At 35.4% G+C, this 18,546-nt stretch overlaps 1 protein-coding gene across 1 annotated transcript; it reads left to right on the forward strand.

The window, feature by feature from the left end:
• Positions 1-4,341: 4,341 nt before the first annotated feature.
• On the forward strand, positions 4,342-18,263 carry LOC129264858 (thrombospondin-1-like). The gene is made up of 3 exons (XM_054902814.2): positions 4,342-4,730; positions 5,061-5,197; positions 12,602-18,263. The coding sequence occupies exons 2-3, from the start codon at positions 5,128-5,130 to the stop codon at positions 13,228-13,230; spliced, it is 699 nt and encodes a 232-aa protein (XP_054758789.2). The 5' UTR covers positions 4,342-4,730; positions 5,061-5,127; the 3' UTR covers positions 13,231-18,263.
• The last annotated feature ends 283 nt before the right edge of the window (positions 18,264-18,546 follow it).

Raw genomic sequence — 18,546 nt, forward strand, 5'->3', positions numbered from 1 at the left:
TTCTTGCTAGACCAAGGGATGGTGAGTTCAAAGAGGATTTGGGGGATGATCTAATCTTCACGTTTCATCATCACCATTTTGAAGGAAGGATGAACATGAACTTCCACATTCTCATATAGGATGGCGAAATCTTAGCATTTCCAACATGCTAATCTTTCCAATCTATTCTTGTCAAACGCACTTTCCGTAGCACAACATGAGACAAGGTACATATATAGTTAGACGATCGACCTTCAAGCCTACCCCTTCCTCTGCATATCCCCCTCACATCATCCATCAACTACATCCTCATAACCCCGTGCTTCCCGATTTTGCGCTTCTCTAAAAATGATGGCACATTGATGAGGAAGATGCGTTTAATATCAAGAATGACGGTACATTTTTGTGACCGATTACCGATGATCGCACTTGATCTGAATTGGAGGATTAAAAGAGACAGGGTCTTCGTTAGTGACACCTTTGTGTGGTGACATTCCGGTTATGAACCTTTGGTAATCTCTTTCCTAGAACTACCTGCGAACGATCTTATTCACCAACTGCCATGACTGACCATGATTAATGACATGAGTTAAACACTTCATTGAGAGATTCTTTATGCTTCATATTAAGATATTTATCAATATCATGGTATTACAAACTTGAGCAGATTATGCCTATTTGTATATTATCTCTTCGAAGGATTTCATAGGGGCCTTTGTGCATTGCCGTTTTGAGAAAACATATTGAATTGAAAATCCTACAACATGTATATGACACTACATGATTGAGTGTACCTTTTATTGCAAAATTGGTTTACCTTATTGTTGCGTATAAGTTATGAATTCATGAATTAAAAATTGCTCCAAGATATAGGAGTTTATTGACATGATGGTAACTAAAGTGTGTTCCAGGCTAAATCAGTAAAATACGAAAGATGTATCTAGGTATATTGTTTATATAAAAGTATTGTGGAAGTATTGATATCAATAACTAATTTATTACCTTATTTACATTTCGAAGATTCGACGTAACGTTGATAAATATCATCATGGTGATGTCGTACTCAAACCATAATACAAAAGTCATGTTCATAACCTCTCCATCGTCTCAAGTAAGATGTCTAACAAATAAAGTACAATTTTGCGAACCTGTCGAAACTTTTATTTGGTGATTTCTAAAGCGGAAGATTTCAATCAAGATGGTATCTCGAAACATTCTCTTCTTATTCTCGGGATATTTTCATGACCATCGGACGTGTCAGATGTATATAAATAGTGATCTTGGATGATTCACAAGCATGATGAATATATTATCATAAACTCAATTTTCTAGTCAAAAGTGGAAATAATACTTTCAGTCCAATCATGAATTCCGTTCAGTTACCATGGTTACAATAAAGGTTTTATTCTATAAAGCTATGCTAAATAAGGTGTTAATGTTCGTAACATTTCTCAGTATTTTAATCATGATACTTCTTCATGCAAAATTTCAACATACTATATTGCATACACGAATTAGAAAAAAATATATATATATAACAAAAATAACCCGAACTTCCCCATCGTATTCTGTTTATAGTCATATATGATTCTTGCATTATAAGATACCTAACCATTTTAGTGTAATATCACAGAAGGAAAAAGAAAAATCTGAGGATACAAAATTTTATCTATAATTTCTATTTCAGTCACCATGAAATTTGTACCAATTCTTCCACTGGATTAAAAGCTGCAGATGTACGTTGATGCCTTTTAAAATATAATTATATACTCAATTCTAATTCGGTTTTATTGTCTTATATTTTAAATTCTTGTACCAATAAGCAACTGAAATACTTAATATTGTATACATTAGGCCCCTGACATGAATATGACGAAAACTGGCGAGATTATTGCTTTTAGCCTGCAATCTATAAGTACTATAAGTATTGTCGCTTTTCGGGGAGGGGGTGGGGATGGCCACCACAACCACGGATTGTATCAAACTGTTCTTTTTTAATGGACTATATGAGTCTTATTAACATGTGAACATTGCACACCTTACACAGAGGACAAGTTTTATCAATGGCTTGAATGAAACATATTATACTATCTTAGATAGTGGGCTGACAAGTAAATTGCCTCTGCCTTCATCTAGCCAAGGTGAATCCATTGACGAGGAAGTCCCCAAACGGTCTTCTTAAATAGATAGTCGGTAGATTTCATTTATTTGCGGTTATCCTTCCTTCATTTAGCCGTGGTGGAAAAGGGAAACCCAAGTTCAGCAATCTAGTCCAACTATCAGGCATATTGAGGGTAAAGAGGGGCGTCACCCCCGGTTATTTCCTGTCCGCCCCTTACTATGTCAAATACATTAAGATACCGCATATAACTTTGGGCATTCCTTAACGACACTACACGCAATGGGGGTGGTGCTACGTAAAAAATAAAGACAAATTAGCGAGAATTTCTGTTTTAATGATAACATTATTGAACTGTGATTTTTTTTTTATTACGATTATTTCTATTTTTCAGTGTGTTTCGCAAAATTTTCATTTTCTTTTCAATTCAAGTTTCGAAAAACGTTAACATTTTATTTAGGAAAATAATATGTCATTCCTAAAAATAGTAAATTATTAGTTTATCTTAATCTCAATTATCATTATGTCATTATTACTTAATTACTATTATATCTTATCCTGTTCTGCCTATTCTAATCTTTTTAATTGTTTGTGAATTTTGTGATTATTATGTTAACTGAGTAAAAACCATTAAAACGTAAGAAATCATAATCATACTCAAACACACAGCTAGAAATTGCATTATTTCAATCACATCACTCTTTCTTGAAAGACATAATTTCACACGAATTTGCGTGAAAATACCAGATTTATCTGAAATGTCTAGCATGTTTTTTAACGCTACTTTTTCCTTGATGAGTCCTTTTTCTGGGGAAAAATATTACAGCAATATACGGTAAAATAACTACAACATTTTTATCAGTCAAATTTCTCAATTGTCGTTGATTAATCACCACATGAGAATACCCAAGGGACATTCGCTCATTAATGATAAATTATAACTGTAAATTTGTACTTTTATTAATTCCCTACATCCACTTGAACGGAATTATTTGATCTTTAAAATAAAACTACAACTGGTTTTATGATTTCTTTCAATGATTCACTATTCCAATTATTTTGTCATTTAAATTAACACATAAGATAATTCCCTAATTTCCTCTCTCTTAATATTTTGATGGCAAACACGCCAAATTGCTCATTTTTTTATATCCGCTGATGGGCACAGACTAGAGACTTCGCAGACAGATAATAACCAGACAAACGTATACACTTCTTCACCATGTTAATGAGGTGAAGACTTTTATTACCTATACGTCATAGGCGGGGGAAAAACCACATAAGATATGATCGATCTTAATTTATTAGTAACGCCCTAACAACTTGTATATGTTTCCGCGTAAGACTGGAATGAATCTGAGCGTTAGATCTGTGTTACACGCTAAACTGTCTGGCAGAGTGCAATATTACTGCAGCACACTCTTTGAGACCAAGATTGGGTATAGTGAACACAAAAAAATATGTTAGATTCTGAATAGGAAAGAAAAGTAATAGTAAATTTATCAATACAGCAACAATAATGATAATAAAAAGTCATGATAGTAGTAGTTGTAGCAGGAGTGGTGGTGGTAGTAGTAGTCGTAGTAGTAGTATAAGTAGTAGTAGTAGTAGTAGTAGTAGTAGTAGTCGTATAGTAGTAGTAGTAGTAGAAGTAGTAGTAGTAGTAGTAGTAGTAGTTGTAGTAGTAGTAGTAGTAGTAGTAGTAGTAGTAGTATTAGTAGTAGTAGTATAGTAGTAGTAGTAGTAGAAAAGGAAGAAGAAGAATAAAAAAAGAAGAAGAACTCGATGATGATGATGAAGAAGAGTAAAAAGTATCGATTTTCATGATATAAAAAATATGGTCCTTAGAGAATAACAAAAATTTGATTAGATGGGAAAGAAATAAGATTTCACTTGTTTTGATATACCGTAACAAAATCAATCTTGGAGCAATTTAAAGTATTGACATTTGAACGAAACTGTATTATACGAAAGGTTTTTTATTGGTAACTCTACTTTGTCATATAGTTCAATTTCGTCACCTCTTTCATTTGCATTGCTTGAAAAAGTCGATGTAAGTGAGGTCATAAATTTTTTGTTGGTCGTGGGTGAAGGAGAAGGGAAAATTTGCCTAACTCTGCTACACAGCCAGGTGAATTCACTCTTTAATACCGCCCTCTGGTTGCTAGGTGAAGAAATACTCACCTGTGATTGGTCAGTAGTCAGAATGACAGACATCAATAGCTCTCCTTGATTGCACTGTCACACTTCTGCTGTACAAGCTCGCTGGGAAGAGTGGGATTCAGTGTAAATTCTGCAAGCACGCGCGCAAAGTGATTACCGCTAAGCTCCAAGAAGTGAAGATGGTCGCTTGGAGCATGTGAAGCTCCTAAGAAATCATATATCATTACAAGGAAACACTATATCAATTAACATTATAGAGTGACAGCGAGGTGGGCCTATCTACTTACCTGCCCAGCGTGTGGCTTGGATTTGTACACATCTATACTGGGATCTTATTCTTTGACTAGTTGGAATACATCGCTGTGTTGGTTAATGAGGGAGATTCCTTGAGAGGCTAGACTCCAAATTGGTGGACTCAAACTAAGAATACTCGGATCTTAATTTATTCTCTTGATTCGCGAATAAGCGGGTATGTTTGACCATTAATGGATTGAAATGCATGTTCATTTTAGTTCTCAGAGTCAGTTTTATAAATGGAAAACCCACTGTTATACATATTGCTTGATATTCTGGCGAAGATTATGAATTTGTCTTAGATGTTACCCGGAGATGCCGTGGGTCCAGAGAAGTAGAAAGAGAAAATGCTGAATCGCATAAAGAGTCTGACACGTCTGACACGATTCAACAACGACAATGGAATCTCGAATCGTTCATTTATAATTCGCATATCAAATTTGTATTTCATCGCTTGTTGATAAATATATATTTCATATTTCTATTTACCTCTTTTAACCTGCAGATTGCAAGGTAATTGGACCGTCGTTTTATCCAAAGTTTAACGCCTTGACTAGGCGGAAGGAATAACCATGGAGAAAGTACGTTGCTGTTTCTCGTGTTTCTTACTCCTCACGGCGAGTCTACTGCCTACAATAATTGGTGAGATATTTCAAACTTATTTAAAGATTTTAAAGATAATTATAACGTCACCATGGTCACAGATGTTATAATATACAGTTCGATCCCGTGTCTATGTGTTATTTATGAATTCCTCAGCAGTTTTAAATGATTGCGAATATGCTATTCCTCTGGATTTAATCTGCAATCAATTCAATTGGCTTGAAGGTAACATTTTGATCCTTAATGATACGGCTCATAAGTTACAAATAACCTTATTTGATTTGTTATAATCACATTCTTTATAAAGTGTTATCCATTGGAAACACTTCATGCCCAAGTTCACAGTCTTGCGGTTCGTTTGCTGGAAAGGTAATGTACCGAAACTCATCGATTGCCATTCTTCAGTTTTGCGTTTAATGTTTTCACAATGCACCAAAACGATAGGAGGAAGGTAACAAAAAAAAAAAACAGGTACTTGTAATTGTTCAATTCTCTTTGAATGGTTCCTATAAATGATAAAACATAGCGCCTCTTTCAAGGGCATCTTACTGCTTTGTAGAATAGAACATTTAGTCACGCTCTTATTGTCGACGTTTCAACTCTTTCTAGTTGACTTTTTTTCAAGTTTAATCGGAGATCCAATATTGACACAACAATCAAAAGGCATGAATATCTGCTTTAAAAATGTTCTACGCACTTTGAAGATAAATACAATTGGATACTTAATATTCGTAGATAGAGATTGTTGAATTGATTCTAGTCGGTTTACATTTTGTTAGAATTTGGCATCTACGAACATTTAAACCCAATCTATGTGAACTTCATCATGTTATTAGAATGTGAAATCAACTTTCGATTAAATTAAGAAATTCCTTACAAACTTGGAGTGTTCAATTAGTCGCGGATACGATGGAGAATCATAAATTACGTTCTTCGCTATTCCACGAATTAACTAGAAAATTGTTGTTTTCCACTCGTAAAGTCGTATAATCATGATAACAGATTTTTCAGTTGATAATTATTGAAATGAAGCAAATTTATCGATGATTAAGAAATTATAATATTCCTGACAAAATCCACCATTAGACATGCCAGATGCGTCAATGATTTACTGAACACTACAGGCAAGAGGGTGGGCCAGAAGCTTGTCAAGCATATTGGTATATTTTACAGTTTTGTTGACGGACTTATAATACAGATGAAGCTGATTTGGGTAGACATATAGAACATTGATTTGGTATAGAACCCATAATACGAAAACTGTATACCATTTATCTTCTTCCTCGCAGCTCATGTTAATAGGTGCTTTGAATATCGCTAATAATTTATGGCTTAATATGCAGATAATAAACTGATGAATAGATTTTTTTATTCATTTATTCCGAATTGAAGAGAATTATGATAATCAATCTAGCTCTGCAACACCATTTTGTATTGGATAGTGAGTTCATGCGTTACGGTATGATGATGAGACAAAATTATTTTGTCTGCCATTATAATTTTTGTATTATGACTTTGGTTTAATCTTGATTTATTTTGTTGCCGCCTGGCGTAGATCCAAAGAATTCCCTTTGGTATGATGTGCCCAATCTCTTATACCCCCTTCAAAAGTAAGGATAAAAGATCTGTTTTCAATAACCTTTTTTCTCTCTCTCTCTCTTATTTCTACATTTTTGAAATATTTACTTAGTAATTTGTTTATTATTGTTATTTTTTTGGGGGGAGGGAGAAAACATTGACTGTATTTTTAGTGAAGACCCTTTATTTTTTCTGCCCCCTCCCCTTTTATGAAATCATGGATTCACCCCTGGCTTGTGCACATGTGCGTGTAAGTGTATGTGGTAAAATATACCCTCCAGAATTGTCCCCCACTCGGTGAATTCTTGAGTATTAGCGAAAAGAGGAAGAGAAAAAAAAGTCCGGCGACTTTGCGACTGTGTTCAAAATATCATTTCGATTAAGCGAATTACTAACCAACAACTGTGTATTGGGCAGATAAATCCATTTGTAAACTTGACGAAGGGAGCAAGGGGCGCAAGGGAGTTAGGTTTCTTGATTACGACAGGTGCAAGTTTGATCCTAATTGAGTGCTTGATTCCTAGTTAATAAACAATATCTCTCCAAACTAGCTCTCTTTCAGGACCATTGATCAATACAGTTACTTCTAAATCAAATTATTTAACATCTTCAATAAAAATTTGATTTGAGAAATAATATAATTATTCTACAGTCTTGTTTAAATCTTTTTGTTCGTATGAACGAAAAGTGTGAGGTATATTTATCGCGACGATACGTACTATAGTTCTTAAATTCAATTTTGGAATCTTATTAGGATGAACAATAGTAGCGCAAACTCTTGACAAATTATTCAAACTCTGTTCAGAACTAAATGGACGAAGTATTTAAGATTAACTTGAAACTGTGTGCCTCACAGTCTTCCTAGAGGTGCCGACGAAAGTCTTGAGCGTTTTTAATTTCATCGGATGGGGGCATCCATGAGCTTGCAAAAAAATCAAGGATATTTTTAGAATGATTCCTAAGAAATGTGTGTCGAATGAACACAAATCCAAACAAGATTTCACTGTCATCTAAACTTTAATCTGCGTTCTTAGGTCTGTCATGTCTGTTATGATCTAAATATTCAAACTCGGAATGTAATATGATATTTAAAAAGTGTCCTCAGAAAAAGCGAAAGACGTTTCACTCATCATGCTCATCTACTCATACTTTTCTAATGAAGTTCTAGTGATCAGTTTTGTTTTTAAGCTTCAGACAATGACTATCATTGGGGTCAATGGACAAAATATTGCCTTGCCAAAAGGTAATGGGATGGGTGGTGAAGGCGACGGCTGTGAGAACAAAAAAAAATGCCATGAGAGCAACTTCAAAAGATAGTTAAAATGGTTCATTCTCAGTCACCATTGATCTACTTTGTTCTGTTGATATGTTTGGACGACATGTGATCATCTAAAATTGTCATATGCCCTATTATACGTCTCATAAAAATACTTTATTTCATATCTTTGAAAATATAGAAATGAATGATCAGCAGCAATAATTAAAAGAAATATTTTTTTTTATTTATTATGCACTTTATTTCTTTAAGCTTCAAATCTTTCCTGAAAACCCCAAACATGCCAAAGTAGATTTCGAATATTGTTGATAGTCCAGAGATTTAACAGTTGCAAGGGTGTGATTTACTAATACTTTCTTTTTCAAATTTTTTCAAGTAAGTTCATACTTTTCATGCTTTTAAACGAAAATAGTATACATTATAACAATGATCTCTTTCAATATCTGTATGGAAAATGCGATCAGTCTGTCATGATAGTGAAATATCGATGGTGTGACCTGAATCCATATCACTCAGACACATTTTACTGAATAATACTTCCCTCACGGAAATTCTGATACCACTTGACATTGTGATTAGTGCCATCCTTAATCATGATGACGAAATTTAACAGCAGCTTACTTTCCATAATGTTTTCAGGGGTTTCGGTTTTTATGCGCTTTTGTAATTTTAGTCTTGCATGTTCCACAAAAAAATTAATATAATGACAATGTGCCTATTCTCTTTACCTCTAAACTTTACCATGGACGTGATCACATCGCGACGCGTCGTGGTGCCGAAAGATATCGGGTAATTCTATAAAGTATGTTGTGTTCGGCCAACCATCGACCTAATATGTGGCCCGACGGACCCCTTTATGGGACCTTCCTGGAATGTTTTTTTTCTGTTTCCTTTTTTCACAAGAAAGGTTGCAAAGCACTCATATTTTCATGATTTGAGCTGTCGTAAACATAGTAAAGTGAAGTTGAAATGAGAAAACTGAGGGTCAAAAATAGGGGGTGATTATTTTATGGATGTGCCGTAAACTCATCTGATCAAGTCTTCCAAAGGGAGCTGCTTTTATGGTTCCGGTCTCGGATTCACCTTTATCATATTAGACATTTTTAGTAGAAAATTAGACTGCTTTCTTTCTGCTCAAAAAGTATTTGAAGTGGGTTTTGTATCATTATGTCATCAGCGCTCACTTGTAAAAGATGAAACGTCAAAGCTCTAAACTCAAAAGCCTCTGCAGTTCAGTCAAAACCCAGATCTTGATTCGTTGGAGACCAATTAAGCAATGGGTCTTTTTGGAGGGAATAAATTCCTATAGAATAATTATTGTAACACGGACTGTTGTTTGCAGTGGTTAGTCAGAAAAAAATAAGGCCAAAAAGCTAATTTTAAACTAGCAAACAAAGAAAAAGAAATATTTCGCCATTCCTTTGATAACCATTTTTGTTCTTTTTAGACTAAGACGCCAATACACATACTCTAGACGAATTTTGATCAATTATCTTGCAACGGGGCAGAACACAAACGGTGAACCGTGAATAATTATCTTTAATCCACCAAAGTTGCTTTACGAAACACTTTTTATGGTGATCACTACGCTGTGATCTATTCACAATCGAACTAATGAAAGTAATTTATTGACGTTAAGCAAGGTAGCTAATCCCGTGTGGTGTAACTTCCATGTTTACCAATTCTTCTGCTGGATCTAATCCATCCAGTGAACATGGTGAAAGCGAACCAAATTTACAATCTGCTAAAATACCGAGGTTTTAATACCAATCTGTATGTTACGCAACACCCTCGTAAAATTAGTTGTAAAATTTTATTTAATTACTATCGGTAGGTTATCGTCATGACAAATATTGAGATATTTTTCATAATGAGAAAGTCACAATTTCACGGACGATGGTATGGATCACATCAGGGATTCCCGCCTTACAAGCAATTGCATTTTATTTATCCATGGTAATCGATCTGAAGTATAGAAAGCCAGCGACGCCATAATCTATAATTTTCATTTCCCTTCTCTTAAATGTCTAACACATTTGCTAATGGCATATCAGCGTGCCGTTTTTCGTTTACAAAGAAAAAGGATATAGATTTACAAGAGTAATGGCATCAACGGCTTTCCATAGTTACGGTTGATTAAATAAACCACGAGTCTTTGTAACCGTGGTTGGCCTTTGGAGGTAATACCACACCCCTGGTCGCATTTTTGAGGTTTTTAAATAGTGATAATGGCACCTTTTAAATCGGTATTCACAATCACGGGAAAAAAAACATCTATGGATGGTAGTGATCTCGTACAAGATAGGCTATAGGGGGAAACAACCTAAAAAAAGGTGTCACTGACTGGAAGTCGACAACACCCTCCCACACACTACCACAGCTAACCAGGCAGGCAGAAAATTGGGTATCTTTCAACTTTGAGGGTCGCAGCTTTGACGTTTATTGGTCTATATTGTCCATTCGTTCGGTATATGGAAGGGAAAAAAATCACCATATTGTAATCATAACAATGAACACGCAGAAAGGAAACCTTTCAAGTATGGAATGCCGAGAACTGTATGTCTTTACCTCGACTTGCAAAAAAAAGGAAAATCCATCGAACAACCAGCAAAATATAATTTCTGCTGTAAAAATAATTGGAAGGCATGCTGAGAACCTATATTTGTCAGCAATGGAGATTTGTTCGTTTGCAGAAGGTTTAAGAAAAGTATGACCGTGATAGAGTATGCATTCTCTTGATTTATCATCGCTCCAGGGGTTGTTGTGACATACAAAAAAATATAACAACTAGTGTAATCATATTTGTATTGATGGACCAAAAATATTTGTGTCAGAAATTATAAGCATCAAAAAATGAGCACGTCAAACATCTCAGGGGGATGAATCGTCAATCTATAAATAGTTATTCTTGTTCTCGATTGACAATTGAACAGCAAAAAATAACTTCGAGTGAAGAAATAAGAAGTGATAACGTCTTTATCAAACGCAACATTGAGCAGATGGACATTTTTATCAACTAAAAATAATGATCATCTAAATTTGAAATTCCTCAAAAAGGCTATTACTTTCAGACATGCATATTATTATGCATACCATTGCAGCAATGTGTATTTCTAGAATAATTTTCTTTTATTGTGAATGTATATTTCTTTTGAAGATTTCAGTTGTTCATGTCGCACAGATATGAACTTGAATTCCCTTTAGTAAGGTATAGCCCATGCATTATCAATCACACAGGAGTGTTACAAGTAACTGGTGATTGATTCAGATACCATAGCCTAATTAGTTATCCATTCTGTATCAACCAGCAATGTCGATATAATATTACCTTCTCCGGCATGACCAATGCAGGCGCGCGCTGGTCCCAGAATTGTTCAGGGGCTGTATGGAATAGCCGACGCCTATAGACTGTACGTTCCAAGGTACATACGAACGTCTGCAATGACCCAACCAGATGATAGCAGCCAGGATAGTACCGGGATAGCCTAACATTCGCATGATCAGTAATCATGTTATATTAATCTAAGACTAAACATCTAACACAACAACAAACATTGCATTGACAGTGGTTCTTTCCTCCTCTAATGATACTAGCAGAAAAACATTTATGGGCAACACGCACAAACGAATTATCTATTCTAAATACAGATATTACCTGCAAAGATTGGACCTATGTACTGCATAGGCATACAATTCTAATTCTTGGGACCCTTCACAGAAAACAAATATCCAGCATAAGCCATAGGAAGAAACACGAATTTATTTCATTACAATCGAATGTGCACATTTGCACTTGCCTTAGGCGTTTGTTTTTCATTGCTTCTGAATGTAGCTCTTTCTATGACGGGCCATTACAGGAAGACTAAACTGTGAAGTGGGTAATGTTCGTGTTTGTGAATAATCATGGATCCTACCAGTTCTAGTAGGATCAATGGAACAATGGAAGCTGAGATGTATGTTTGATTTGATGTTGACGAATTGACTCCGAGAAGTACCTACACAATAGAGTTATCCCTCCCTCCCTCAGTTGCACGGAGGGTAACAAACTGTTACCAGTTTTTGGATGAAGTCCAGGGCCCGGTTGCAGCTCAAAGGAGAAGTCCCTAAAACCCGCGCTTTTGATAGACTGAAAACCAGGGTTTCGTAACACAAAGGTTGGCGATAAATCGTATGCTTGATATTCACAATAATTGATTGTACATTGTAGTCAATGGAATCAATCGTTAAAAAAATGTTCTTATATACGATGAATGCTGAACTTTGTGTTACGGGCCCCAGGTTGTATTTAACTCTTGGTATTGCATGTCAGTAAGGGGCCCCAGCATGGATGTACGGATGTAAAAGTAAAGTAAATAATATTAACCCAAAACACATAAAAAATGGACTAGAGAGTTATTATGTGATCCACATGCCTAAAAGCCCAGAGTTACCTATTAAAGAACTTTATATCTAAAAGCTAGATAATAATCCGATTCTATTTGGCACATTTCAAGTGATCATGGTGATGGTATGAAGCAAAGAATCACGTAATGAAATGCAAGATAGAATTTGGTACATAATGAGTTTCTGTCTCTCTTTTCTGTTTGCAGCACAATCTTCTTCACAATCATCGTACGTGGAATTCAATGTTCTCCAGGATGTTGGTATCTCGGCTGCATCACCGGGTGTAGACCTTGTGAGAGGAGAGGAAGAGAACTCGGTAGCATATAAGATCAAACCAAGCAAGGGTGACATCGCAGCGAATACTGTGGAGGTGCAACGTCTTGGGGAGGCTATGAGTGATGACGGTGGCTTCGTCCTCGTCGCCAAAGTCAAGATGGGACAGAAAGCCCGTGGTACCGTTGTGTCCATCGATAACCATGCTCACACGAACCGACTCTTCGGTTTGGTGATCGACCGCAAGGGTGATAAGGTCGTCATGCCATATTCGTATACAAGGGATGGTGTCACTTCTGAGGATTCCTTAGAGTTTTCAGGCCTTAACCTCGTTGAAACGGAGGAAAGGGATTGGCATACCTTCACGTTGGATGTGCAAGGAAACTTTGCTATCCTCTATGCAGATTGTACAAGGATTGGTATACAGATCATGTATGGAAGCTTCGTCCATGACGTCACACCGGATCAGTATTCCCTCAGGCTTGGAAAGGGACTCAAGGGACGAAAAGACGTACCCGACTTTAAGGTAAGTAGGCCGATATGCAACATTTCACTGAAATGAAAAGGCGTTTGTTACGACAGTACAGGCGATGGGCGTAACTTAACTGTGTACGGATGTTAATGCGATTTGTCATGGTTACTTGGAAGACATGTTATGTTTCCCAAATATACTTTAATTTTGAGGGGCATTTAAAAAAACCAAGCTTCGGGCTTAGAAGCTGTGCATGCTGTGGAAGCCTTTTAGGTTTTTCAGGGGATTTTCTTTAAACGTGTGCTATTCTAATACCACTCCTAATACCAACACAATAAACTAGTTTTATTGGTATCACAGCATTGTATACACGTAATACGCAATATTGTTCATTCAGGTATTTTGACTTGAAATAGGGTAGGACAGGTTCCCTTTCAATTCTAAATCAGAAGTCGCTGATTTATGAGATCCTTTTGCGACTGTCTTCAGATAAACATACAATGCACTCCGCATCGATTCAGAACAAAACTGTGCAGTGTCACGATTCTTGGGAAATCATTCATAGTTCGGACTGAGGTATTAAAAAGTATACATGTATATATGCATGTACGGTATCTTGAGTCAGTATTTATTCTCTAATCTTGATATCAAATAACTTTTATTCAGTAAAATGAATATGATTTATCTTCGAGGACACTTACAGATTATTAAGGTTGGAGAAAACATTCGTAAGAACTCGGAGGTTGTATTCATTACCCCTTCTAGCTTCCTGATAAGTGATTGCATCAACACGATACACTAACGATACAATCTACATGTAGACACCCCGGTGTGCGAAACCAGGAGATTAAATTTCGACCTGTCCAGTAATGTTAACAACGTGATGAAATGATATACACTCTTTTCAATACATGGGACTGTATACAGGTATATTGACCTACTAAAGCTACACTATCATGGCTATCGCGGAGGACTTAAATCTTCAAAGAGTTGCGTGCGTGATTATCATCTTGATATTTCAATAGCTAAATATTTTTTTCGCTATTTAAGATATAGTGCACAACTTTAAGTGGAAGCTAATTGTTCTGTATTATACGTTCAAGATTATATTTCTATCGATACGTCTGATATCTAGAATAATTGTCGCGTTGAACAAACGCAATTTAATTTGTTCTGATATGGAAATGAGATAATCAAAGCTAATCAAAGGAAAGAACTAGGCTAAACGTTTGGCTGAGCCTGCTCTATAACTCCACACCTGTGAAAAATTATAATGAAAATAAACGATGCTATGTTAAAAGCCAGACCTTTGTCGGTGCCAAAGGAAATATAAATCTACAAAGGGGTTACATAAAATAATAACAATACATGTAAGCAGAAAAGTAAAAACTCTGACAAACCAGGCTTTCGTTTTGCTGATAAAATATAGAGATATTAGAATGTCGTTGCCTAATTTGTTAATAAGCCTTTTGATTTGTCAAAAGTGCAGTTCATTTGCTATTTGGATGTCTCACTCACCAATAAGGAGTTTCCCCTCCAGCAAGTTATAATTAACAAAATAATAATGTACGCACGTTCCTCGCTTTTAGAGCCATGCATATTGAAATGAAAGCATGTTGCACGGCGATCTATCTTTGATAACATTTCTTTACACTGTGAACTTTCTTGGATGGTAGTAATTTTTAGTTTACTTTTTTTTTCGAATCGACTCGAACGTGTTATTTTATCAGATTGAAACAAGGTGATTTTAAAAAAGTCATTGTCGTTTCGTCATTTGGGCTTGTATCTATCATTTTGATATGCATTGACGGTTAAAATTGTTTTCATTTCAAATCAGCCAATTAATCATGTTTGAGGTGGTATATGTCACCTTAAATCAAACATAGGCCTACTATTCTATAGAACAGTTGCAGTATCCTAACCATTGCTACAAGGTTGTCTGTTTCTCATCCAGATATCATCAAATATGTGTGATGACGACATAAACCTTGGATGTTACCATTAAACGAACATACAGTTCGGAATAAAGCACGTACATCTATTATCTACGAATATCACGCCAACTTTATCACCCCAGTGGAGTTTCGTCAAAATATCAGTTACTGTGTTGCTTTATCGCATATCGTATATAAGCAATGGCGAACAAAACAACGGTTTAATCTTACAAATTATATTCTAATTTTGTGGGTTTATAAAGTTATTAAAAATCTTTATATATTTTCAAAATGTATCCATGAACAAGGCACAACATTTCAGTAAAGATATGCAATTTTTAAGCATCAGTACAATACAGTGTACTTCATAACTGTTAGTTCGAAAGTTGAGTAAATGATATAATTGTCTCGACATTCTAACTTTTTGTTAGAAAAGACACGCACCAAAGAAATTGAAGTCTGTAGAGAGGAAAACTAACCTTTCTTTTTAACGCGTTCGTTGAAGCCGCATGTTTCAGAAAAGACGGGAATGCAGGAATGTTAATCTGTTCACCCTCCTTGAAACTTTATTTATTCTTTACTAATACTACTGTATACCTACTGGGTCATAAAGATCATTCATTAGTCTAACTTCAAAATGAATAAAAGTCATTATCTTTAAGGAATGTTAAAATCTTCTTAAATCTGCGAAAGTCTATGATTATAGTTGTGTAAACTTAATTGCTCTTTGAAGCCCCGTTTGAAGCTTCACTCCCGATCGCAAACCTTTTCCCGTGCGTAGGGCCTATACTCAAAGCATGAAGATTCTTAATCATGTTAAACAAATAGTAACATCTACAGAATAGCATGTTTCTGTTCACAAATAGGATAATTAAAGACATGGTAGACATACTGATTTATCATAATGAATATTATTAGAGAGGAAAGGTGATGTATTTTTCGCCTCCTCTAAAGTTATCGGAACGGGAATGTGCAGTCATTAGATTGTCAATAAAACGAAAGCAAGAGATCTTCTTTTTAGTAAACGGATATGGCTTACAAAACTATCTGTTCAATTGGATACAAAAACGAGTTGAAATATCGGCTTATACATGTATATCAATCAATAATCATTCAGAGAAGAAATCTCTATAAAATTAGTCAATATTTGAATAGAAATATATTCTGTGGTGGACTGGAAAGAAGTTTATCATATTTTCTTTTCTACAGACACAAATAATTGATAAACAGATACATTGGTCTTATTTTGGCCCGTATCATCTGTGCATTAATGCGTGTAACTCGCTACATGCACTAAGCATAACATTGGGTCAGATGCATACAAATAATCAATTGCTTTTGCAAGGCTTTTGCTTGATTCCGTATGCATAAATATGAGCAAGAAAATGCGTATGATAGTAAGTTCAAGCAATCTCTAGTTAGCATTTCCTTGACGGTTATATTGCTAAAAAGCGTATGCATGAAGTGAGCATTTCGCTTGTGCGTTTAAAGGGGAATCCAGCCTTGGCCATAAAATGTTGCGTTGGGAAGTAGAAAAATAAATTAAACAGAATGGTAAAAGTTTGAAAGAAATCGGACAAGCAATAAGAAAGTTATAGCTGCTTTAAAATTGAGATCACTAATACTATGTAGATTTCAAATTGGCAACTGGGTAAGTAAATTATGACAAGGGGCAAGGACAACTTTCCTATAGGCCATGTACTTTATTATCAGGGATTTGTGGTTTTCTCCTAAGTACCCATTCCCCTGGGGCAGTAATCTAAATATAACCCAGGAAGTATATTGTTTTATGTCCTCATGAAAGAAAAATTTAATTTGAAATGAAACTTTTGGGAAAAATTACATTTTAGCCATAATATGTATTGGAGTACATGGAAGAGTAGTCCTTGCCTTACATCACTATGACATCCCATATGCGGCCAATTTGAAGTCTCCATGGGTATAGTGATTACCAATATTTACAACTTTTAAAAATTCATTACTTTCTTGTTGTTTGTCCAATATTGTTGAAACTTTCACCTATTAACTTGTCTGATTTTTCTTTTCCTTATAAAGACAAGTTTTTATTTGGGTTGGATTCCCCTTTAAGCACTTGCCTGGGGTTTTTCAAGCTCCGTCAGAGCAGCTTGAGCGTTTGCTTGATCAGGACGTTTGCGTTTTCTTCCTAATAAGTGCAAACCAAATGCCAAATGCATCTGACCCATTGGCATTTCATAATGTTTTCAACGAAGTGGGTATATAGTTAAATAGTTTGAACTGTTGAATGCGGAATAGTCGGACTTTAATATTGTCTATTCTAAATGATTTAGATAAGGTGGTTTCAAACCGCCTCGATCACAAGAATCCCCGTTAAATTACGAGAACTTTTTTAGGCTGAAAAATACCCATTAATTATTCCTGCATTCACACCACCCTGAAACATACCCTTGTTGACCAGCTGTTAAAAGATGTTCATTATTATTGGTTAAAAAGGGAAGTATAAAATTGTTGGGCAAGAGAACATTAGATGTTTAAAATATTGCGAAATGTTAGTTGAACATTTTCCAAAGAAATAATGGCCCAAAATGTTTTTCCACAACAAAATGTGCATGATCCATTTTACGCAACAGATTGAGCAAAATCTTCTCAATACACGGGATTATAAAAACAAATGATACGCACACTGGTGTCCGTGAACTTTGGGGCACCCCTAAAAAGGTTCCACAACCTAAATGAAAAAAAGGAAAGGGAAAATGTTAAACTGGGTAATGATTTTCTGGATATATGTAAATATCTGTCACAAAATTAGCTTTTTCGTTTTAAATGACCACTTTTATCTTGCTCGTTTCGCTCCCTTGCGATTTTTAAAGACAATTTTCACGTAGGCCATACTCTGTGCTCCCTCTATTTTGCAACCCATTTTTACTTCTTTTGTATAACGTCAGTCATCGTAAAAAATGATAATAAATCAATGTATATACCTGACCATATAATTCATTCCGTTCGAGCACTTTTGTGATCATCATCGTTTATATTCATATACGAATTGTTTAATTTGACCATCAATAAGATGACTTGAGTCATTTTTAGTCGGTGTTTTCCCTTGCAGGGAGTGATAAAAAAGGGTCATGGTCTAAGTTTGTAAAGATTCTTTAGTCGGAAATTATACGTCAGTGACATTGTAATTCAAACTCTTCCTCTATTTTACGCAATAAAAAAAATAAAATGGCGTCGAGTATTCTTGGAGCAGGCGATTTAAAGATGTCTTTTGAGGACAAGATGGTTCAGGATGCTCACAGCTTGAGGCGAGGCCGAATCGTAAGGACACCAGGTCATGCTTCTTCCCATTCCAATCACTTCTGACATTCACTCACATCAAAACTATAATATTTAAAGGCAATACTCACCTTGCTTTTATAAGAGAGCTTTTATTACATATGAACTTGATTAAACATTACGCTTGACTTACAACTTCAAAGTAGTTACCGTAACT

Source organism: Lytechinus pictus, chromosome 7 (genome assembly GCF_037042905.1).
Source record: "Lytechinus pictus isolate F3 Inbred chromosome 7, Lp3.0, whole genome shotgun sequence".
Classification (NCBI taxonomy): domain Eukaryota; kingdom Metazoa; phylum Echinodermata; class Echinoidea; order Temnopleuroida; family Toxopneustidae; genus Lytechinus; species Lytechinus pictus.